At 35.4% G+C, this 24,785-nt stretch overlaps 2 protein-coding genes across 4 annotated transcripts in view; both read right to left on the bottom strand.

Annotated features, from left to right (window-relative positions):
- The window catches only part of LPIN2 (lipin 2), a 42,936-nt gene extending 28,039 nt beyond the window's left edge, over nt 1-14,897 (bottom strand). The window contains exons 1-7 of the mRNA XM_039351029.1: nt 14,721-14,897; nt 8,135-8,332; nt 7,093-7,188; nt 5,519-5,820; nt 3,752-3,859; nt 2,450-2,576; nt 205-541 (exon numbers count right to left, since the gene is read on the bottom strand). Coding sequence (XP_039206963.1) covers nt 205-541; nt 2,450-2,576; nt 3,752-3,859; nt 5,519-5,820; nt 7,093-7,188; nt 8,135-8,323 — 1,159 coding nt within the window. The 5' untranslated portion in view covers nt 8,324-8,332; nt 14,721-14,897. The remainder of the gene's footprint in view (nt 1-204; nt 542-2,449; nt 2,577-3,751; nt 3,860-5,518; nt 5,821-7,092; nt 7,189-8,134; nt 8,333-14,720) is intronic.
- Nucleotides 14,898-20,620: 5,723 nt separating this feature from the next.
- The window catches only part of MYOM1 (myomesin 1), a 71,408-nt gene continuing 67,243 nt past the window's right edge, over nt 20,621-24,785 (bottom strand). For all 3 annotated transcript variants that reach the window (XM_039351024.1, XM_039351027.1, XM_039351026.1), the window contains 4 exons: nt 24,288-24,324; nt 23,492-23,514; nt 22,829-22,884; nt 20,621-21,800 (listed from right to left, as the gene is read on the bottom strand). In XM_039351024.1, the coding sequence (XP_039206958.1) occupies nt 21,504-21,800; nt 22,829-22,884; nt 23,492-23,514; nt 24,288-24,324 (413 nt within the window). In that variant the 3' untranslated portion in view covers nt 20,621-21,503. The remainder of the gene's footprint in view (nt 21,801-22,828; nt 22,885-23,491; nt 23,515-24,287; nt 24,325-24,785) is intronic.

Raw genomic sequence — 24,785 nt, 5'->3', positions numbered from 1 at the left:
TTCACAATTAACAACAAAATATGTAAAATCAAAATGCTCATATCTGAGATACAAATTATTCTGTATCCTAATCTAAAGGAATGGTTGCGAGCAAAGCTACTATATACATTTGTTACTTACCTCTCAAAACTGGTTATATATCTGAAAGCTAGAAAAAATGAAAAGTATTTCAAAATGTTACAAAGCAATATTAAAGGTGTATACCTTTTTTCTTCGATGGAGAGTCAAGCTTTGTTGGTGGCTTAATTTCTGATGGTGACTCCATTAGTGGGCTGGGGAGTATATCAGTATCTAAGTCAGGAGAATGCTCAAGAATTTCCAGAACAGGCTCTGTTACTGCAGAAGCAAGTCTGTCTTTGATATCTAGCTCTTTAAGTAGTGGATGTGTTCTTGGCTCTGGTTTTAAAACTGTACAAACTGAATCATTCATCAGAATATCATCTTCAATTATATCATTGCTAGATATAACCCTAAAATGAGTCTTCTCTGATGGAGTGATGGTAGCTGTTCTAAGATGTTCCAGTTTTTCCTTCTTGCTTATCTGAAAAGGAAAGCATCCTTTTTCTAAAATGGTCATTCATCATCTGTGTTGTTCAGTTCAGAACTGTGTGAACTGATCAAACCTATAAATTAGCAAAGCTTGAAGGATATTTGACTATGATGATCTATCATAAAATAAGTTATAGAAAGTATAGACATCTTGTTTGTCCCAATTTGGATATGATGTTTATTTCCACACTTTCAATATATTTTTCAGTAAAGTTTTCTCCCTCTTCATGATTCTGAAATAGATACTATAGAAATAGATATGGTAATGCATTGGCTCAACAGGAAGCAATCTCATATGAATAGCCAAATCACTGATAAAAATGTAACTATTTTTCCCATACTGCAAATGGGAAATTTAATCAGTGGAAAAACTTGCAATAATGTGCAAGCTGCTTGTCCTTTAACGCAGCTTCATGAAACTTACAAGCCATTGTTTCTTACATGTATAATCTATACTCATGTCTTAAAAAGTAAGATTGTTTTAATCAATCTTAAATATTGTTTTAATCAATCTTAAATATAAAAATATTTAATACTGATTACATAAGTCACTTTGAATTTTAAAAACCCTTTTCTATAATTTGAAGTAGGAAAAACCAAATACAAGAAAACTTCAGCAATTATGAGTCTCTGCAGTTAGCCCAAGCTTAAATGGTTAAACTGCTCATTACTAGCCCATATAAATACTTATTTTAATGTTTACATTAACTTGTTTTACAGTTTTTATATAATATCTATATATCATCAATTTATATGAGAAAAAAATCAATTTCACAAAGAAAACAATACATGAATTTATCATCAATATTCATATCAAAAACAGAAAGTAAAATGTTGAATCCTGGTGTTTTACTGATTTATAAGCTATTCTGCACCTTAAATTTCACTATTTCTATAAGATGCTCAAATATGTTTATTGTTTATACCACCTGCAACAAACTTTCAAGATCCCATTTCTTTCTATTTTCACAAAACTTTATTTGTAAAAATATAGTGACAGAAAATGTGTGGCCTAAGACTACCTTGTTACTCTATAGTTGGTTACTTCTTATATTTATATCCTACCCTTCCTGTAAGAAAGCCATAGTATATTCCTTACATATTTATCAATGAGTAACTAATAAAACTAATAGAACACAGTAACTTATAGTTACAATGAATAACTATAGAGAGTTACTCTATAGTAACACAGAGAAACAGCTGCATATTTTAGTAAGATGTAGCTTGAGCCTGACAAACCATGATCAGTAACTAAAATATAGGTAATTCATTCAGAATCCTCTAGGTGGCTCACATGTGTGCTGGTAGTATTCTAATTCAAATGAAATCAAATCTTTGCTAGTGTTTGCTGAATGGGCTTTATTGATGAAGTTAGACTTCAATAACTTTTAAACCACTGCTTAGTACTTCATTAAGCAAAATATTCCCTGCAAGCCTAAATAAAATTCTAAAATTTGAAACCGGTATATATTATGTCTTTATAAAAGTGCGAGTTAAACAAATCAGCACAACTTTTAGCATTATTTTACTTGCTGAGCTTATGGCTATTTATATTAAACATTTGCAAAGTTTACTTAGTCACATAGATCAGTGATATCAAATTTCAAGGTTTAGATCAACAAGAATCATTACAATAACCAGTAGAATTATCTAAAGTGCTCACAAAAGCAAAAGTTGAGGGTGGGGGAGGTGTTGCTGCACTGACTTTAACTAACACTTTTCCAGACACTTCCTTTAAATGTTTTGACTATTTTATAAAATGACCTATAGTGAACCACAAGAAGCAGCATCTTTTATGTATTTCTTTAGAAAATTATTCATAACATTACTACTGATAAACATGTTCCTACTGTATTATCAAATGTTTTCAGAAAACAGAATGATTTGCAAAGAGTTTTACCTTGGTAGATGCAGGAAAGCCTCCCCATGTCCATTCCATGTGAGATTCTCCTCTAATAAGCAAGTTCTCTGTAGGCTTAACTTCCAGTTCTGAATCACTTTTAGGACAAGTGGTCTGTCTAAAAGGGCTGTTAAAACAAAGGAAAGACATTTACTGTACAAGGTTATACAAAGAATGTTCTCTAATTAACATTCAGCAGCAAAGCAGAAAGCCAAGCTGATGTTTAGACTGATCTAGGAAATTAAAATAAAATCATAGCAGACAGTGTGAACATTTATCTTTTTCTATTTTTTATTTTGTTTTGCTGCTTTTCAGATTAAATGCTCTGAAAGTATACTTGAATTCCAAAACAGCTTTATCTACAACCGCTTGCCAATATCATTGTGTAACAGATTTAAATAGAAACAAAGTAGTATATTCAACAGAATTTTAGCAAAATCTGCAGAAGCCAGAATTCTCTCAAACCAAGGGCTACTGTATTAGCATTAATTCAATTATATGAAATGAAATGTTCAAAACCAGTTTACATCTTTTTACCAGCACAACTAACAGTTCAGACTTTTAAGTGTCTGGCCAGATAAGCCTCATTTTTCAGTTTACAGGCAGTTACTTCCAGTGCATGGAAAACTCTTTTTTCATAAATAAAAAAGATTCAAACGCAATGAAAAAAAAACCTGATTTGACTGGTATGATTGAAAATTACACATAATTTACACAAAACACTGAAATATAACTTATTTTGGGAGGAATATGGGAGATTGGCTAGATTACTGTTATTATAACCTTTACCCTTTTGCTCACCCTCTCTTTCAATCTCCTCAATACTAATCTTCTCTGCTTTAGTCCATATATTTCAAAAGGGCAGTAAAGAGAGATCAATGTGCCTTGAGATGTGCCCTAACTACACAGTTTGAATATAATCATATAATCTAACTGATGATTCAAAAATGTTGAATATGCATCTTGATATCACAACACATGCTCTGTCCTTTCATATTTGCATTGCAATATAACACATTGGTATATAAAGGGAAGCTGAATTGTAAGAGAATTTAAGGATATGTGAAAAGTACCAAACAAAATTTAAAAATATTTTAAAGAGGTGCTTTGTCAGAAAAGTTTGTACAATGAATCTTAGGAATCTTAACAGTAATATGTCAAAATGCATGATCCCTAACAGTACTGAAAAGTTGAGGCAGCTCAGTTACTAACCTAATGATCTTCCTTCTGCAGATTTAATGGCAAAAATATTTAACCTTTAATACCATTTTCATAAAAGAATGATACATGAAGATAACTTACTTCTCTGAAACAGACCAATCTCCATCTGATAAAGGGTAATCATCCTTTGAAGGGTAAATCAATGTATCTTTATACTCTTCAACCTTTGGTGGAGAATCTGCAGGGTTTCTGTAACGCAGAATTGATGTATTAAAGGAACTTTTATTTAGTATTGAATGACAGCATTAAAAGACTATTGTAACAATCTGCTTTTATATATAGATTCACATAGGGAAAAAGGTAAGCTGGTAGACACTTTCATCCCAGTATCAGCAATTCAGTTAACTATTCTATTGTTTTAGCTTTTTTTAACAGATCAAAGCTTGAAAGATTAGTTGTCTTTGGTCCTTGATACACATTCAAGTCTATATAGCAAAGATCTCTATAGAATGATGTATATTTGGGGGTATTATAATTACTTGGTTTGTGTTTAAACGTATGTTTTCTTAGTGGATCTAACTAAGCCAGCACTCCACACCCCCCACCAATATTTATAGACAGACGGCAGCTCCAATCACACTTTGCTCGCACAAGCACAATATATATATATTTATATTTGTTTTCGTAGGTTTTCACGGGTATAGGTATGCAGGTCTTGGTGTATTCGGGTCTTTTCCTGTGTAAGATTGAGAGTGTCTTGGTGACGTTTCGACGAGGTCCCACTCGTCATCTTCAGGCTGGGGTCTTCGGCTTCGTGATTTTATCTGTGGTGCCTTTGACGTAGGTCATTGCAAACCTATACATGGAACACTTCGAAACCAATGTCTTAGACAAATCTGAACACAAACCCAAATTCTGGCTCAGATATGTAGATGACACTTTTGTAATTTGGCCACAAGGGAAAGAAAAACTGGACAACTTCCTCACACATCTCAACAACCTACACCCTAAAATACAATTCACAATGGAAATAGAAGCTAACAACCAACTCCCCTTTCTGGATGTCCTAATCTACAAAAAACCCAATGGCTCCCTAGGACACACCATCTACCAGAAAAAAAACACACACCAACCGCTGCTTTAACGCACAATCCCACCACCACCCTGCACAGATCAACTCCATAGCCAATACCCTCATCTCCAGAACCAAATGCCTAGCTGACAAAGACCACCTGAAAACTGAATTACACACTCTCACAAACGTATTAATCTCCAACGGATTCCAAAGAAGTAGTATTACCAACCTAATCCAAAGGGAAACACCCCCCAAAGACTGAGACATAAAACAGTACAACGACATCGCCCTCCTCCCCTACATCATATATATATATGCCTACTTTTAAATAATTATTAATACATCCTAAAGTGAATGCAGAATACATCTATCCATACCTTAACTGCTGTAAATATAAAAGTCTTTATAAAAATTTTAGATTTCAATTACAATCCTTACAAAGCTCCACAAATGGTTACTTAATATTAACTAGGTATATTATTTAAAGTTGTATCCTTATGGAAAGATTATCGTTTCATTTTTCTTATTTTATAATAAAAAAGTAATACTTTTTTACTTGATATAGCACAGTTACAAAATCTGTTTTTGTAGCAAATATGCCTACTGGTATTTAATCTTGCTCATTACTTATTCTATTAGCTATTTTTAAAGTCATTATTACAGATATTACTCTGAATATGAATTTCGAAAGGTAAGTTAAATACCTAATTGAATTTATAAAATAAAAGTTATTTTTTTAGTTTAGGATTTATATAATATAAAAGAAATATTATTACTGAATGTTTTACAGTGTGGCTGTTTGACTAAACAGAACTTTTTGGAAAAAAAATTACCTCAAAGGCAGAATACACCTGTCATCATCTGAACTTATTTCCATTTCAAAGATTTCCTCAGTTCCAAGAGAAGAGAATTGTTCTTCTTTTTTCACATCTTGTTTACATTTTCTCTTTCTTCGTTTTTTTTTCTTCACTGACCCAGAGGGGAAAAAAGGCTCTGTTTCTACAATCTGCGGAATTTCTGAGCTTAAATCTATTTTTTCACTTTCACCTGACTTCATCAAATTGACATCATTTCCTTTGAAGAACTGATCTTCTGTAGGTATCGGTGATGTTGCCAGATGGGCCGGAACATTTTCCTAAAAGTCATTTAGGTGAATTTGAATTTTGTACATTATATATATGTTACCTAATTATTACAATATTTAACTCAGAAATTAAAACTGAAGACAATAAGAACAGATATAGAAGTATATGTTATGATGTCCAGAAAAAACTTATGTTTCAGTTGTGATAGTCATTTAAAAATTATTATTCACATATATTAAGAGAAGGAATATGCATAGGTTAACTGTTCATACCACATTTAAATGAAGATGTGTTTTGTACTGACATTCACTAAGATTTGGATACTCACTTTCTCTTTTCTCATAATGAAGGGTATAGTTGCCTAACAGAACTAAGAGATAAAGCTCTGAACATTTTTTCTAACCAATGTTTAGTTTTATATGCAAATCCTCAATAATCATTAATTTTTATGGTATGGTAAAACAAGCCACTTTTATAAAATTTTGTTTGAAATAGGTTGGTTTAAAACAAAGGATTAAAATTAAACTATGTGGGATTCAGAATAAAAAAAAATAATGAAAGCAGAAGAAAGTTTCAAAATTCTTCTTACCTTGATGCAGCAGCAGGAAAATGGTAGATGAATGCATATACCACATCTATATGCACTGTTGTATTTCATAACCTATTACCCTTATTTACGTAAGCTAAACATGACAAAGGTTCAGCAATTTTGCATTCCACAATTGGCTTTGCTAAATCCAAAGAAATGCTTTTTGCTTTATTTGGAAATGCATTTAAAAAAAATGGAAAGCAAGATCAATATAATTGATTTCTCCTATTCTATTATTTTGGAACTGACAAAAAATAGAATGGGATGTGTAGAGCGGGATGATATTTCTCATCCTCAATCCAATTAATACTGAGAAACAGAAACTGAGACAGTCTTATTGTTGCTTGTTAAAAACACATGGTCTTTCTTTGTGTTACTGTTTACTTGTATTCATGAATATTTTTAATTGCTGTCTTGTGTTAATATTTTTATTGCTGCTTTGAGTTATACTCTTTAGTATTTCTGCATATTCTTTGATTGTTATCTCATGTTCTATGTGTGAGAGAGAAAATATATGGAAGTCTTTTTAAAACACCCAGGAACAAAAATAAATAAGAGAAGGGAAAATAAAATAAAAATTAAGCTAAAGATGGAATTAAAAGGAAAGAAAATAATAAAAGATAAAGGTTGAAATATTCTGTCGGCTTGAAAAAATCAATTTTTTCTAAATAAAAAACAAATATCTGCCCAAATATTAGAATTGGAATAAAGCTACATTTGTTAGATGACTTACAAATTTTTCTTCTGTTTCCTGCACAAAGAAGGCTTCTCCATTATCACCCAGTTTCATGTGAAGATCAACTGCTTCTCCATTAATTTCAATATCAATCTATAAAAAATACAACAGAACACTTGCTGCAATAAAAACACACGTCAAAATGTATGTTTATATTTAATCAATATATTATTTTTTTAACCTAAATCATTGAAAGAAAAAAATTACCAATATACCATGTTTATTTATTTATTTGGTAACTTTATAGAGCTGCTCAACTCCGAGTGGCGCACTAAGTTAAAACACAAAACAATATAACAAAATAACAAAAAATAACCACAACAGTGATTTTAAAAGTTTAAAATAATACAAAACTATTACAACCATAATTTGTGGGAGATTGCAATCAATCTCACTAACAATACAGCCATTTTGCTGGCTTCATCCCACCTCACTATCATCAGATCTGGAGGCTAGCTGGCAAAGCCATATTTTCATTTTTGTTTGCCATTCTTCAAACAATTATCTAATGTGTTATGAGTTACGAGCAACAAAGCAACTTATCCATCTGACTAAGCAGCATGGATATCTGTAGGGATGTAAGCGATGGGCAAGTGACATCCTAATATTATAACAACATTGAGACAAACTATGTAATCTACCTCATTTACATTATGATGTGAATTAAATGTGACATAATTATATGACATAATGATGTAAGTGATGTCACTGGACTTCTATTAAATGTATATTAGGTGGTAGATGAAAACAACACTGTAAATCTCCAATGTATATCAATGCCAAGAAAAGCAAAAGCATTTATTTTTATGCTTTCTATGGCCAGACTTAATAAAGGCCTCTATTTGGCCATTCTGGGTAACTGAACAAAACTTTGCTACTGTATAGCAAAGCTCTCTTCCCTATCCTACCTTACAAGTATTTACTGAATCCGGAAAAATGATGTGCCATAATAACAGCATAATGTAAACTGTACATACAATTGGCAAAAAAAAAAAAAAAATATTTTGTTTCCCTAGTCTCTGACATTCATGGTACTCACCACTTTCTCTTTTGAACGTAAGACACCAAGTTTTCCAAATCGGACATGGAACGGTGAGCACAGATATGTACCATCTTGTTGCCGAACTACAATTACATCAATACATCCTGAAAGTGTAGCTTGATTAAGGCCTTTATACAACTCCTTCATAGTAACCAGAAGTCCAGCAAGCTGTCCAACATAATTCATATTTTAAAGCTACAAAGAAATGTTGATTGAAAATATTATTCCAAATACAATGAACTTTAAATTAAAAAAATACATGCACAATCATGTTATCATAAATTTTAATTTATTATAATTTAATCTGATAATTGTGATCTGTGGTTTTATGTGAAAGACATTGAAAGTAAAAGGTTACTCATAACTCCAGAGTAAAAGAAATCATGTGTATTGTCAAAAATGTCAAAAGTACACTTTCAATTATTTAAAATTTTGAAAAATCTTAAAGTTCAAGACCATTTATTATAATGAAATGCAAAATGGTAATGCATGTATAGGGGTCTAAACAAATCAAAAATTACAGTTACATAAAACACATATTATATGTACCTTATTCAAGTGGAAACTCAAAATTAACACTCAATTTATACACTTAGGAAACTGCAGACTATCATTGTTCTCTGCTTATGCATGGGACATTTACCCTTAATATTCACAGGTGCATAATCACTATTGTGCATCTTTTTAGGCAAGGATCAACTAAAAGCCTTAATATCAAATATTCATTTGGTTGCTAAAGGAATTGACATAATAATAATAATAACAACAACAACAACAACAACAACATAATAATAATAATAATAATAATAATAATAATAATAATAATAATAAAGTGGCTTTTCATCTGAGCCTGACATGATACTGTGGCTGAGAAAGTCACTGTGGCCCAAAGTCACTCAGTTGGTTTTCTTGTCTAAGGTGGGATTCACAGTCTCCTGGTTTCTAGCCAGGTGCCTTAATCACTAGACCAACTTGACTTTATTTTAAGTTATATCAGATCTAACATATAGCCTCCAGTATAGACCCATCACAACCTTGATTTAATGAAATCTTTTCTAAATCGTCAACTCCACTCATCTCTCATTCTTGTGTCTGCTTAGAGCAGTGATTCTTAACCTGTGGTCACAGATCCTTGGGGGTCTGGGAAGACTTGAATAAATGTTATGATTTAAATCCTAAGTTAAGTCTTGGTGATCTGCGACCATGGTCCATTGCCACAAAAGGTATTTAAAGGGTATCCATGGTGAATAAAAGGTTGAGAACCACTGGCTTGAAGAAAGTGCTCTCTTACTAATGTCTTCTTTTCTTCTCCATCAACCCCTGTTTACTTTCAGTCACCTCCAACAATTCATTGGCTGCTCTTGGCAATATGGATAATTTTGCAGCCAACATGCCATACTAAATGCAACCACCACCACTCAATAACCCCCCCTCTTCCAACTCTATTCCCACCAAACACAATCCAGACTCTCAGCATCCACCCCATATTCCGGACTCTGCTCTCACCAAGGTTTTCTTAGAGTTTTATTTCAGTGATAGCTAAAAATAAAAGGAAGTCACAGCATAGGCAAAAGAAATCCGCCCTTTTAGTTAATATTTAAAGGCATACAATATTGAAGTACATGATAAGTTGTTCTATGCTTTCAAAACATATTTATTATTCAAGATTTTTTTTAAAAAAAAATCCACATCTTTACTAGTTTATATAGATCTGATAAATGTTTCTGTTGCCACTAGCTTTGCTATAACATTATAAAGGAGAAAATGTGTGACAGTTAGGACAACAAAAACAAATTAAAACATCCCCATTCCTTATAACCTACCCAGGGACTTAGAAACCATGAACTCTTGTCAACTCAGCCATAAAACAGAAGATCAAGGAATGTATATAAAGCTGGAAGGAAGATACTGGGAACAAGCATAGGATCTGGGAAGCAAGGTCATTATATGATAAACTCACAAAAATATTCCCTAGAGAGAAACTACGCCCATGAACTGCCTATCTATTCTCTCAAATATGACACTGTCTTGGTAGTACTGTCCTTATTATATCAAGGTATTACTTTAATTATTTTTTCCCTAACTAAGCACAGGATGTACTGCTATATCTAATGCAATATATTGTGGCTGTCTACAACCATGTGTACAAATGTGGCCACAAGTATTGGTATTGGCTGCTCTATTTTTTCTCCCAAATAATGTCTATTTCCCTTGAAATAAATTGAAACTGACACTTGTATTATAAATCTTAAAAAGTACTGACAATCTATTTTATTATAAAACAGAATTTGGGTTTGACTGAAGTGAGTATATAGTTTTAATTATTGAACAAGAAACACATTTAAATATCTCAAAGAAGTCAAGCTTCAGTGTATTAACATAATGAAACAATGCTTTATTCAATCTCATTATCTTTCTTAAAAATGTTAAAGCATTATTATTATTATTATTATCTTCCTTTAATCATATCTGATTTTTGGAAATTGCCTGGACAGCTTCCTGCAGTTTTCTTGGAAAGGTATTTCTGAAGTGATTTCCATTGCCTCCTTCCTAGGGCGGAGAGAACGTGACTGGCCCAAGGTCACCAAACTAGATTTGTACATAAAATGAAACTGACTCATAATCTCCTGATTTCTAACCTGATGTCTTAACCACTATACCAAACTGGTTTTCATTAATTATTAAACCAATACAAAAATAATTAAAGCAATACAAATAATAACACTTGCCAACCAAACCACTACATTTCATTTCATTTATTACAAATACTAGATCAGTGGTTCTCAACCTGTGGGTCGGGACCCCATTTGGGGTCGAACGACTATTTCACGGGGGTCACCAACAACACAGTCTGCCATTTTTTCCCCCTTTTCCTTAGCTGTGCTACTCCCTTTTATTCTATTGGCTTTTGAAAGCCAATAGAATAGACTCCCTTGAATAGAGTCTACTTCTATTGGCTTTCAAAAGCCAATAGGAATTGTCCAGGCTGTCTCTGCCCTGCTGAGCTCGCCAAAAGTCCCATTCTGCAAACGGTGCTGCACCAGTTGAGTAGTCCTCGACTTACGACCGGTTGAGTAGTCCTCGACTTATGACCGGTTGGGGGGGGGGATTGCAGCATTAAAAAGGTTGAGAACCACTGTACTAGATGAACAAAACAATACAAAATAAGAAACAGAAATGAAGAGAAAGGGAAAATAAAATAAAAAATAGGATAAAACTACTTTTCCTACAGTTCTAAAATAATAATAATAATATAGTCCCTTTTTGTCTGAAAATTAAATCTAGGCCATATGGAATAAGTTAGTACTTGGGTTACGACGGTCACTGGGACCTGAAGTTCTGTTGCTAAGCAATATAGTTGTACAGCACATCACATGTCTACATTGCTTAGTGACAGAAATCTCAGCAGTCCCTTTGCTATTATTAACCAAATCCCACCAGGCAAATATTAGGCAAGGATTCAATCTGATGCAAGAAATTCCTGGTTGGTCATTTCTGAGTCCCCAATCTTGATAAAGAGAATGCCTTTTCTTGAACTCCCCCCCACTCACCAATCTCTCCCCCATGTCTGCTATTTTGGCCGCCATGCACAGTAGCACTCATTGGTAGTGGTAGCAGCACTAGTGGCCCTGGGGTTGAAGCAGAGGTCCAGAGACCTCAGCAGTCTTATGCAGCCACTGCCACCCCAGGTTTCTATTTCAGCCCCAGCACCACTGGTCCATTGAGGAAGGCTGCTCTGCAGCCAGCTACCTCAGTGCAAAACCCCAGCCATCTTCACTGTCCTGCAGTCCAGTCCTTGCCATCCCAACTGACCTTCAGTTTTCCTCCTCCCACTGCTGATGAGGAGCATCAGCCCTGGCTCCGTATGGCGCAGCTGCTGGCCATTTCAGGCCTTCTTCCCCTGGGCATGTAGACCATTCTTCAAATCAAGTGTGCTCTTCTTGTGATGCTTTGGAAGGCTTCTGAGACCTTCTGGAACCTCACAAGGCGGCCATGCCCATCATTCTCCAAATCACAGGCAGCCTTCTCAGAAACCTTCCAAAGCATTGCAAGGACACACACAATTTTGAAAGCCTGCTCAGCTTGGAGAGTAGGTCTGGCAGGGCCAGCAGCTGCCTCATATAAGCATAGGTCAGTTGGGCACAGCAGGGGCGGTGCTTTGTACTGGATTGAGGCAGCACTCCTCCGTGGAGGCCCCAGTGCCACTGAAGCTAAAGTAGAGACTGAGGGGTGGCAGGGGCTGACTGAGGTTGCTGAAGGCATGTATCATTCGCTTAATGCTGCTGTATCTTTCAGTCACTGAACAAATGGTTGTTAAGTAAGCATTACCTGTAATACGATTCTTACTATATTTCTAGCATTAAAGGAAATACAAAATTTTCCGGCCTTCTACAAATTGGAAAAGATTTTATATCTTATGCCAAATGGATATTCTGAAATAATTCTTACTTTAAATGGCAGGAAAAGCTTTTATTTTATTTTTTTAAATCATACACTGAGTAGAAATCACTTATTAAGCAGTTAATGGGTGAAGTTATGAAAGGAATATAATTTATCAAAAACAGCTGACAATATAGTAAATCAAATGTTACGTTCCTTCTTTGACACTTTATAGCAACCTTTCTCAACTGGGGTTTCATGAATGGTCACTAGTGGTTCCACAAAATTGTGATGGAAAAACATGTTTTAATTTTGCTCAATGCTAGCAGCTACAGTGCAACAATCACACTAACAGTATGAACTGAAGATAACCTTTTTATGTAGGAATATCCTGAGACCTGTTTCAAGAGTTCCTCCAGGGTAACAAGGTTGAGAAAGTCTGATCTTTTTTTAAAAATGACCCTGTAATTCCTTGCATTGGGGTGGAGTCGAGGTGATTGAATGGAGCTGAGCATTTATTGGCTGGATGTCCTTCCTGACGCCTATGCAGAGTTCGGAGCAGATTTTTTTTTTTTTTTGCGCCCAGAGAGAGATATCTGCTCTGCTAGAATCGAACTCACAGCCTTCTCATTGTGAGGCAAGAGCTCCACCTATAGGCCACCATGCCATTCCCCGAGAAAGTCTGGTCTAACCCTCTGAAATTCATTTTTATATCTGTACTGGAAAGAGTTTACTTAAAAATGTATTAGTGAAGTTTGAAAAAAAATACTGAAAATTCTACAGAGAAAAAATATGGCTATTAACAACAAAAATAATTATAGATCATTAATGCTTGAATTTGCAAAACATTTTCATTTTTCTGTAATTGGAATGAACTTGAAAAACTACCCAATGATATGGCCCAAGTGTAGCATACATTTGCTAAGTGAAAGTCCCTACTAGAATTTAAACATTATGATATATTTCAAATATTAGCCTAGGTTCCCATTTTCAGATTTTATATTAAACTGATGCAAGCATCAGATTAATTTCTAGATGTCCTAGAAATATCTTACAAAAACTACTCCAATCTTAATAAATTCCTTAGCTATGTAATAGCAGGCTGGTCTTATAAAACTTTCTAGTTTCTACATTTCCATTACCTGAAAATTTTAAGCCCAACTATCACTATGAAATATAACTGTTTTGAAGCACAACAGGCGCTATTATCATTGTTTTCATGAAAGACTGGCCTATCTAGAAGCTAGCTGGGCAAGGCCAGATGACAAGAATGAAAGTAAAAGTAATAAACCCTCAAAATGCAACATTATCCTGAGGGATTTAATCCTGTTTAAAAACAAGATGACACCAAAGGCTGCTACAAATCGAAAAGCCATAATTCTTTTTAACTTTAATAGCAATTTTAGCAATAGCAAGATAATCTGATGACAATAAGGAACTAATTATAGTAAGTGCATTGTATACTGTATGAACAGGGGAGATGTCTCAATCATATGACCAAATCATCCTTCTGTTTGTTTTAAAACTGTAGTTCAACCATTTTAAACCATTTAGTTCTATCAACTGTTTCTCTACCTCCTTTCCCCCCATTATTATTCTGGTTATGATGATGCCATGCTTGGAATCAGGCACTTAAGGAGTACCAGTTTTCCCAGAGGGGAGAATCAATACAGAATATTTGTAGCTTAGGGTTGAAATGAAGGGTCCTTGGGGCTCTCCGAGCTTGCTCGTTTTCTTGCAGACGTTTCATTACCCACACTAGGTAACATCATCAGTGGTGATGAGGGGAGAATCCCCCCCACACCCCACTCCCAGAGGAAAAATCCCACCCAAGCCTTCTCCCTGCTCGGGCTGAAAAACCAGCGCTTGGCCTGTGGGGATGGCAGAGGGGGCTGAGGAGACTTGTCGGGAAGACTTCTCCCGGGCAAGAATACACGTAAACGACCGAAGCAGCACAAATACATCTAAATTAGGGCTTCACGGTCGTCCGGGTGAGTTACCCAGGTTCATAGTAATGCTGGCCCAGGAAAGGGACCAAGAGGCAGCCGATAAGGAAAAGGGAAGAAGGATGGAGGACAGGACACGACCCGGAGCGGCAGGGGGGAGCGGAAAAAAAAGGATGCGCCCCCCCGCTCAACTAACCAGCCACCTCACACAAGGTTGCGTTCCCATCAAGGGACAACAGGACCTCCCCATTCGTTACCTTTTTCTCCCTCTCAACCGGATGGAACCGGGAAAGACGCAAGAGCAGCAGCCAGCGACCGTTAGCAGCGGCAGCGGCGGTTAAATGAAGTGAATGGGCTGGCCAGGCAGCCAGCGCGGGACTCGCAGGGGATGGGTGAAAGGGGGAGAAGCAGCAGTGACGCACCGAACGCTGCGGAAATTCTCGCTCCTCCCCCTCCTGTTGGGGCTAAGCTAAAACAGCAACAGGGCGGTTCGGAGTGGGCGGGAGGCGGGGGGGAGGTGGATCACACGTGACGGTAAGGGAAAGGCCACGTTGTTCGCCCCACCCACCCTCGCTCTTTGAGGCGACGTCTGGCGATACGGTTTAATTAGTGGGTGTGACAGCAGCCAGTGGGTGGAGCTTCCTTTTTCTTTTTCGAGAAATCTTCCTTTGACTCATGAGCACTTGATTACAGAGGGTTGGTAGATGGCACCGATCTTGGCATGAGTTCAAGAATGCCTTCCGCTCGAAGATATTGTTATAAACATTACATGTAAATGAACATTCCTGCTATGTTACAAATAAGCCTGTGCCTGTGGGGATACTCAGTCATCCAGGTCAGGATTGTTCCAAAGGTGCTTTTTTCAAAAGGCAACTGGGCCCTTGTTTTTCCAAAACTGGAAAAACAAAGTCCAGTTGCTTTTCGAAAAAGCACATTTGGGACAAATAGGTCTGTGATTCTCTGTCACGGTTCAAAAGTCCTTGTGTGTAAGGACTAGACTGGTGGGATCTGCCTCAAGAAATGCTTCATCTTCAGAGATACCTATACTATCTTGACAGAGAATCATTGTAGACCATAGTACTACCATAGTACTTGTGATTAAACTGGGCATCTGCTATACTTATTACAAATCTTAACTAGAGATGCATTATATATCTTGCCATAAAACAACATCCATCTGGGCATATAGAAAGATAAAAACATATAATTTCGCATACACAGCTTGCAACATCTTAATGTACAAGCTGGCTTCATAGCACTAGAACAGATCAAGTAATGTAATGCATATTAATAATGTTTGTATTGTTACACCCAGGGTAACATTAGGAGAGATGTACATCTGCTTGTACATTCAAAGAGTAATCAGAAATTGAATTGGTTTGAAAGAAGCTAAACATCCCTAAGATCACCTTTGAATCATTTATCTTGAGACAAGTGCAAATCAAAATGTTTTTTTTATTTTAGTGAAATACATTTAGTTTCATAGAAAACCTAAAGATAAAGCCCACTTGTGTCCGACTCTAGAGGGTGGTGCTCATCTCCATTTCTTAGCCGAAGGAGCCAGTGTTGTTCAAAGACATTTCCATGATCATGTGGCCAGCATGACTATACCCCGAGGTACACGGAACACTGCTATTTTCCCACCAAAATGGTACCTATTTTTTTACTTGCATGATTTTTAGGTGGGCAGGAGCTGGGGCAAAGATGGAAGCTCACTCGATCGTAGAGTGCTCAGATCTTGAACCCAGGCTGTCAGCTTTCCAGCTGACAAGTTTAGTGTGTTTAACCATTGAGTCATCGCACCCTCTTATAGGGAACCTAGAAGCTGGTAAAGGATTGAGATTTCATCATTTGGGCTTTCTTCTTTAGGCGAAGTAAGATGTTCTGGAAGAATGTATATTCTATATATTAATTGTTTAATGATCTCATAGAATGATAGACATCACTTTCTTCTCTATACTACATATAGTACAAGTTATAGTGACTTCATCTGATCTGAGAAAATCTCAATATCCTGAAGTGATGGATAAATGCAATACACATTTCAGACACATTTTAAATATTTTAGCTTCTTTTACAGATGGCCAAACAGATACCAGGGAGACAAAATAAGAACTGCTAATCTGAAGAGCAACATGACTCATGATTAGGAAAGTGAAAGGAGCAAGTCACATGTAGTTCAGTGATTGGTGTCGGTATGGCAGCAATTATGGTGACCAACTCTTTGTAGATTCCTAATGAACAGTAACATGTTGTAAATTATCACTCATATGTTGCATTCATTTCAAATGGATTCAAAATATTTTAAATCATGAAATATTTTTTGCTTACAGAAATAGCCATATTACTGATCTTTTGAAAAAACTAGAGTGATTTAAGGAAAACTGCTTGCTTGAGCCATTCTGAGAAAGTTTCCAAAGCACTTTTCATCTGATGATATTCATGTTGGTGGCCATAGTACAGTAGTTTAAAACCACAGAGAGTCCCCATAGATCTCTTGTTTGCGCCCTTGTGATTATAAAGTTTTGAAAATAAAAAAAAATGATAGAGAATATTTCAGTCTTTGATTCCTGTCATTCCAGATACTCCAATTTCAAATACTGCAGTAAATGTAAGTAAGCATTATGAATAAAGCATTTAGACTCTTGGATGCAGTCATTGTTTATTGACATAAGACAGATAAAAAAAGATACAGTATGAGTTCTGAGACTAATTGACTGCCGTGGTGCCTTTTTTTATGGATCTTGGTCTAGTGCCAGTAAAGCACTTCACATATTATTGCATAAATTTGTAGCTCTCATATGTTTAGAAAACTCTTTTGAAAAGAGGCCCTCCTAAATGGCTGAACACCAAATGCAGATTAAAAATATGTATATGCCAAAGCTGGATATTTAAAGCAACAACTTATGCCATTTTCCAGGATTTTAGTTTTAACTCATGAAATTTTAATACATGTACCTTTGCTTTAAGAGAATCAAAAGAATGGGGATTAGATGTGCACTTTATTTCAAGGCATTTACTTTTAAAAAAAATGAAAATACACTGTGGTACACAAGACCTGCTTTAGTATTTTTTTAGTGTTATTACATCCTTGACATTCAATAAAAAACAACAGCCATAATGCTTGAAACAGACCTTTGCGCTGGTGAAATCTGCTAACTTAATAGTACTGTTTGTGCAAACATGTTGTACATGCCGATGCATATATTTTGCATCAAAACTTCTAACTTTTTGCTGTCTATTATGTACAGTACCTTTTTTAAAGTACAAGCATAGGCAGTACAGTATATGAGAATTTGCTTCATATTGTAGTCACTTTCACACATGATTTTGGTGGTTAGCCCTACAGTCTCACATTATCACTGAGCCCATTTATTTCCAGCTCAGGTTCAACTGTGGTTTGGCTGGCAAGGAATGTGCTGCTGTTGAAACTAGGAGTTCTGCAGAAATTAAGGATCTTTTATTTTCTGGGTGCTTTAACTGCCAGTTCCAGGCTTTCCCTCCCCCTGCTCACTGCCATTCATAAAGCAAGTCTTTCATAAGTTCAGCTGAAAGTGGTCATAGAGGCATTGGTTGCATTTGTTGACGATCACTGGCAAGAATGGGATGGGGATAGTGCAACCATCCTCACTCTCCTTGACTTCTCAGTGGTCTTCAATACCATCAAGCATGGTACCCTTTGGGCCAGCTATGGGGGCTGCGCTGGGCAGCAAGGTTTTGTGCTGGTTTGACTTTCTTTATGGCCAGTCCCAATCAATGTTAATAGAGAGGGAGAAGTCTAACCATTGGTCATTATTTTGTGGCGTGCCACAGGGCTTGGTATTCTCTCCACTCTTTTTATTATCTACATGAAGCCACTAAGTGAGATCATTTGTCACCATGGATTGAGGTATGTGTAATACACTGACAATATCAAACTGTATATTTCTACCACTGGTTACCCAAGTGATGCTGTTTCTGCTCTCTCGTGGTGCCTGGAAGCTGTGGGGACTTGGATGGGGGACAACAAGCTATGACTGAACCCTGGCAAGACTAAATGGCTTTGGAAGCACGGGGCCCTGAGATCCGGGATTTTGTCATCATTAATTCTGGATGGGGTGGAATATCTTGCCCTCCGGAATAAAATCAGCTCCAACTGTCTTGATCTTCCATAACAGCCTGAAGACCTGGCTCTGTCAGTTAGTTTGGGCTGCAGTAGGGGAGCATCATAGCTGATGTAGTTGATAGATTAAAACAGATCCTACCTTCCCTCCCATCCTGCTTCCGCTCTCCCCATCTTTTAATTGGGCCACAGTATTTGACTTTTGTATTCTTATTTATGTTTTTAGTTTATATAGCATTTTTCTTTTATGATTTTAAGCGTCCCAGAGTTACCTTGAGGTAAGATGGGCAGCCGATAAATTTAACAAATAAATAGAGTGAGATGTAGAGGTAAAATGACCAATACGTAGTGCTAATTGGAGACAATTTTATCCAACTGATTTGAAACAACCAGTTTTCACAAATTTGTCAAGCCTACTTAAAAGTATTTTTCACTTAATAGCTCCCAATAAATACTTCTCAACTAACTTCTCTATTGAGTTGAATGGGAGGTCTGATATATTAATACATATCCATATTGGGTTGTTTTGGAAACAATACCAGAGTTGGGATGGCAGTGGTGTTTTTACTTTTTTATTTTATTTTTACTTTTTTCTGGATGTTTGTTAAACCCCCCAGTCTAGACTATAGCCTCAATATTCCTTCCAACTCCAATCAAGGACAACTTGTGTTGTTGCCTGTAGCAGTCTATATTTTTTGGAGGGGACAGGATTGGTATGCATATAAAGAGGAATCAAAATATTTGGCTTTTTAAATATGCACATCAAGTGATAAATTGCAAGTATTACATTCTTTAAATTTTGTGCTAGCAAAAACATTTAACTGAAGTGATTTAGCTAACACTTATTATGCTGAGAAATGTCCCAGTCAGAACAGTGTACAAAAATAAATAAACAAATAATAAAACTCTAGTTGTTTGGATTTAACAAGAAGAAGATACTATTTACTTAGCCATTATTTTAGTCCTTGCACTTTTGTTAAGCAAATAATAATGGAAATCAGATAATAGATTATTTATTTATTATTTTGTTAAATTTGTTTGTCACCCATCTCACTGCGAGGGGTGTATAATAATTCAGGAGTTCTATTCATTCAGTTCAGAGATACATCTTCGTGTTTGCATTCAGAAAGAGAGACAGAACATTCTCCACAATTCACACATACAAATATGTACATAATAAATTTACAAACATGCAAAGCTCTACTCAACACCCGCACTCATATATACATGTAAATTCACTCTTTAAGTAACCATTTGAAGTTATGATAGTACTGAATGAAGGGAACATCACAGGGTCACTGCAGTCATATGATTGCAAGTCAGACATTTGGCAACTTGCTCTCAATTGCAGTGTCTGTGGACAAGTGATTGCCATTTGTGATTTTTATTGCTGGCTTCTGACAAACAAAATCAGAGGGGAAGCCCATAGGAGGTTGAACTCAAATCAGAGGGGAAGCCCACAGGAGGTTGAATTCAAATCATTTGCTTAACAATAGTAACTGGAACTGACAGAACTGCTTAAGTACAGCCGCAGTGTGCCTTATTATCTATATATATAAGACTTTTTTTGCCAAATGATTGCTAGAATATAGCAAATAGTTTTCTTTATTACATTCTAATGGTGATCCGTGTTTTTGCAACAGAAGAAAAAAAATCACTGCATCATTCCAACACTGGGAATGAAAATATAGCCATCTTCATCCATTTTGCTCAGAGGAATGGGTGGATCACTCAGGTTTACTTTTTTCCCTCAGTAAAGAATGAGAAATTGTTGCATTTTTGTCCCTTGACAAGAATACCCAAAAGCTTTCTGTTCCACTTAAAAATATTAACAAGCTTAAAGTCATTGGAATGTTTAAGTAGATTTATAGTAGAGACCAAAGAGCCAGAAGTTAGTAGAAAAATAAAATATCAGAATTTCCTTTATAATTGCTGTAGTGAAGACTGGAAAAAAGGTTATCACAAGAAAAATAAACTTAGAAGAACACTGATGTTCAGTGAAAAGAACAATAACTATCAAGAAATGAACAAATAATAAAGACAAGCCCATACCCATATGGTGAAAGAAATACGTTTTCTATATTTATTTGTGAATAACAAGGAGTATCCAGAACTGAAGTTTCTGCTGACAACAGTATTAATATAATTAATACTCATTTTCTACTACTATGCTATAGTAAGTTCAGAGATTACCAGTATAACAATTTCTAATTAGTAGAGTATCACTACAGTTAATCATTGTTATTCTTTCATTTCCTTGTAGATTTATATGTAGTATATTTTTTACTCACAAACACCTGGACCTAGGAGAACAGCCAAACTATCTGTCACATGCACTCACTGATGGTTTTGCTTCATTATGGATAGGTAAGAGGGAAAAAAATAAAAAGCTTCTGAATGGTCAGAATGGGAAGGTGGTGGAAGAGATGTACAACTACTTTTGTCTAATATAATTCAAGTTTTAATATCTCAATTGAAATTAATGGAAGAATCCAGATGCAACTTATATACAGGTAAAACACAGGTAGTTCTCAACTTACAACCAGTTGTTTAACTACAGATTGAAGTTACAATGGCCTCAGAAAAAGTGACTTACAACTGTCCTCAAAGTCACGACTGTCACATCACCTGCAGTTTGTGTTGCAGTCACATGATCGTAATTTACGATCTCCCCGGTCAGCTTTCAACAAGCAAGGTCAATTGAGGAAACCAGATTTGCTTAAAAAAACCTCACATGGTTCACTTGATCTTGATTCATTTAACGACCATGGTAAAAATGGTTGTAAAATTAGGTCTGGTCATGTGATGACTCATTTAATGACCATTATCGCCTAGCAACAGAAATTCTGGTCCCAATTGTGGTCATAAATCAAGAACTACCTGTAGTTTACACACACATTATTAAGGGAGGGAGAAACATGTGCCCTTAAGCTATAGTTCATGCTTTCTTTTTCTTATCTCCTTTACCATATTCCGGCTGTGGGATTTCAACCCCTTCCTCAGGTATAAACACGCTGACAGTGAAATCACTCGTCTCTGTGCCATACTGGTTTTTTACTACAAGGCTGTATTTGCCCGAATCAATCGTATTGACAGCTGTAATAGTGAAGCAGGCTTGTTTTCCTGATTCATATTTCAAAATAATGTTGGCATCTGCTTTTAGAAGTTTTTCATTCTTGAGCCATGAAATCTCAGGGGCAGGATTTCCCCAGACACTGCACGTAAGATTAAGTGCCTGCAGAAACATACAAAGGATGCAAATATAAATAAATATTAAGAACTCAATAAACACTACTATAGTTCTACTATTATCTCCTCCTCCCCCCTCCTCCTCTTCCTTTCCACTATTACTGCTGTACTAAAAACTTTTGTGTTCGATTATTTTCTCTTTCTTGTAGTAATTAGAAACTATATACTTGTTTTACCATAAATGTAATCACTGGAAATACTTGGATAATTAGTCCGTTAATAGGCAACCACCCTTGTTTATGCTCAAAGAAAGTTACACTTACAATGCCAGTCACAAAATGATTGCAAAACAGGCTTTCAATTTAAATAATATGTTTAAACTACATAAAACAACTTTTTCTAGATTGTGATAATAATTGTGTGCTTGATAGGTTAACTTTTAATTTAAAATTATATATTTTTCCAAACCACATTAATTCTAGAAAGTTTTATGAGAAAATATATCCGTGACAAATATTTATGGCTTAGTTGACTAATTTTCGAAACATATTGCTGAAAATAATTTTGAGCCAGGTCAACTAATTAAGGTCATACAGCTGAGCTTGTTAACATGTGTTTAGCACTTTTTAGAGAAGTTCTGTGCTACAGAGAGAAACAGCTCAAGAGGTTTTAGGCAAACTTTTTGCCCTGCAAGGGAACCAAAATAAAAGGGGGGGAGGACAATACAGGACACTGTAGAGTGGAATTTTATCTGAATAAAAGGGCAGCATCCAGTGATCTTTGCAGTCTCTCTGTCTCACATGTAATTTGCTTAACAACCATTTCACTGGAACCAATTGCAATCACTAAACAAGGACTCTTTACTCTTTCATATTCTCTTTAAGAAGTGGAAGTGCCCTAAATACATGAAGCTGGCTGCCTAACAAATTGAAATTAGGTTCTCCGTATAAAATATGAATAGGAAATCTATTTCTTTATCAAAGTCAGGGTTTTTGGAAAAATGGGAAACTGCTCTTTGAGAATTAAGAAAGCAGCAGAATTACTTTTTTAAATATTGCAACTATTTTTTTATACCTTGCCTTCCTGAATAGTGACAACATCTGGCAGACCTCCAAGTACCCGAGCACGATCTGCAAAAATAAATAATCAAAAATAAAAATGTAACATTTCTTGCAAGTTAATCTGTGTCTATGGTTTTATTTTCCCTGTAATAAATGTTCTATCTGGCAGGTAGAAGAATAGTATCTTATTTTTTTTGCAAGCTGCCAATGTGTCATATAATCAGACAGGGCTCCTAGTATTTCTGCCCTATTCTGCCTAAACATAATAACAGTAATAAAATTGCTGTTATGAGTCACATGTTGTTTATCACATGAAGTGGTCAGGAATAATGGCCCGTAATAGACACTCAAGGTTAATTAACAACACGTGCAAATCTCATTCCAAATTGTTGATCAGGGGGAAAAAAAGGTTGGGGTTGTTGAAATTGATTAAACAATATTGCACTAGGGCCATTAGATTACTTTAAACTTGTACGCATTACCTTTTTACTCCCTGCTCCTCTATGAGTCAACTTATATATTTGTAAACGCTTAAGTGGACTGATTAAAATAATACATTTTACAACAAAAACCCTCTATGAGGCAAATGTTATGAAAAACCCTATCACTAGAAATAAATAGGAAGCATTCCATCCTATTGACAAAACAGGCACCAAATAAAAAAGAGTTCACTTACTTTTTTCTGCAATGGCAGCTGTTCTGTAATTGAGAAAGGCAGAAAGAAATCTCAGTTTTATAGTAAGGAAAAGCTATATTATGAGCAGCTCTAAACAGCTAAAGAAAATAATTCTATATAATAGCTCACTTTGTTAATTATTTTTTTCTATGATAGCTCAGCATTAGCCTTCAAACTAATGATAAAACTATTTTCAATAAACAAAGCACTAGACTTTCACCTTTTGAATATATATTGATAACAGCTATATAAAGATAGATTTTTTTTGTCATACATTGGATTGCTGGAGGGAAAAGTCATCATCCATTTGATCTGGATGCAGATTTCCCTTCAATTAACTATTCAGTAGCAAATAGTAGTTTAACTACTATTCGGAAAAAAGGAAAAGAGAAAAAATCCCACTATGTTCTCTATTACTTCAGTTAAAGCAGATAGTGCTTAAAATCCCAAAATATTGAAATTGTCCTATTATTAGAACAAAGTTTTCCAAATTGATAATTAATCTAGATAGTTTAAGGTTACCAGATCTGGATTGTAGGCATTTGTAGATTAAAACAGAGATGTGGAAAACTCTATATTGTCAAAGTTTTGTAGTCCAGATATGGTAGGCCAGACCTGTCAAACTTGCGACTTCACATGATGTCGCGCAACGTATCAGGACTGTTTTGCCATTGCTGGCAATGGGGTGGGCGCGGCTTCTGAATGACACATCCGGCCTACAGGCCGGCAGTTTGACATCTCTATAGTAGGCCTAATTAAAACAGCAGAATTTACTTAACTTAAATTATATACTTACTTTAATCTTTGGAATTCAGCAAAGGCTTCATCAAATGCTTAATAAAAAAGAAAGGGGTTATACTGCTAGTATCCTTTATGAAATCAATTTATGTAACTATTACTTTATTTAGCTTTTTGTGCAATATGTTGGAACATTGAGAAAGTCATGCTATACAAGCTATTACGTTCCTATATTAATTGTCTTATTAATTATATATGGAAAACTATATCATATACTATACCATATTCTAAAGAGTTCTAGGATAGTGGTACCTTCTAATGCTGATAGTTTTTTTTTTAAATAATGGATGTTTGGCACTAGGAGCTGCTAAAAATCAAGCAGTGTGCAAGTGGACAAATAAACTATCAGAATGTATTTTTACTTTAACAAGAAGAAATAAATGCTCTATTAGACAATGGTTAAACTTCACGTGACATTAACTTTAAGGTTTACAAACTGCATTCCAATGCACACAAGTCACTAAGACTTATTTCTGAGCAAATATGCAGAAGTTTG

The sequence above is a fragment of the Crotalus tigris genome, unplaced genomic scaffold (genome assembly GCF_016545835.1).
Source record: "Crotalus tigris isolate CLP2741 ecotype Arizona unplaced genomic scaffold, ASM1654583v1 scf7180000018368.3068619, whole genome shotgun sequence".
Taxonomy (NCBI): Eukaryota; Metazoa; Chordata; class Lepidosauria; order Squamata; family Viperidae; genus Crotalus; species Crotalus tigris.
Note: the sequence above shows the minus strand (reverse complement) of the source record. Positions and strands in the feature narration are given on the sequence as shown.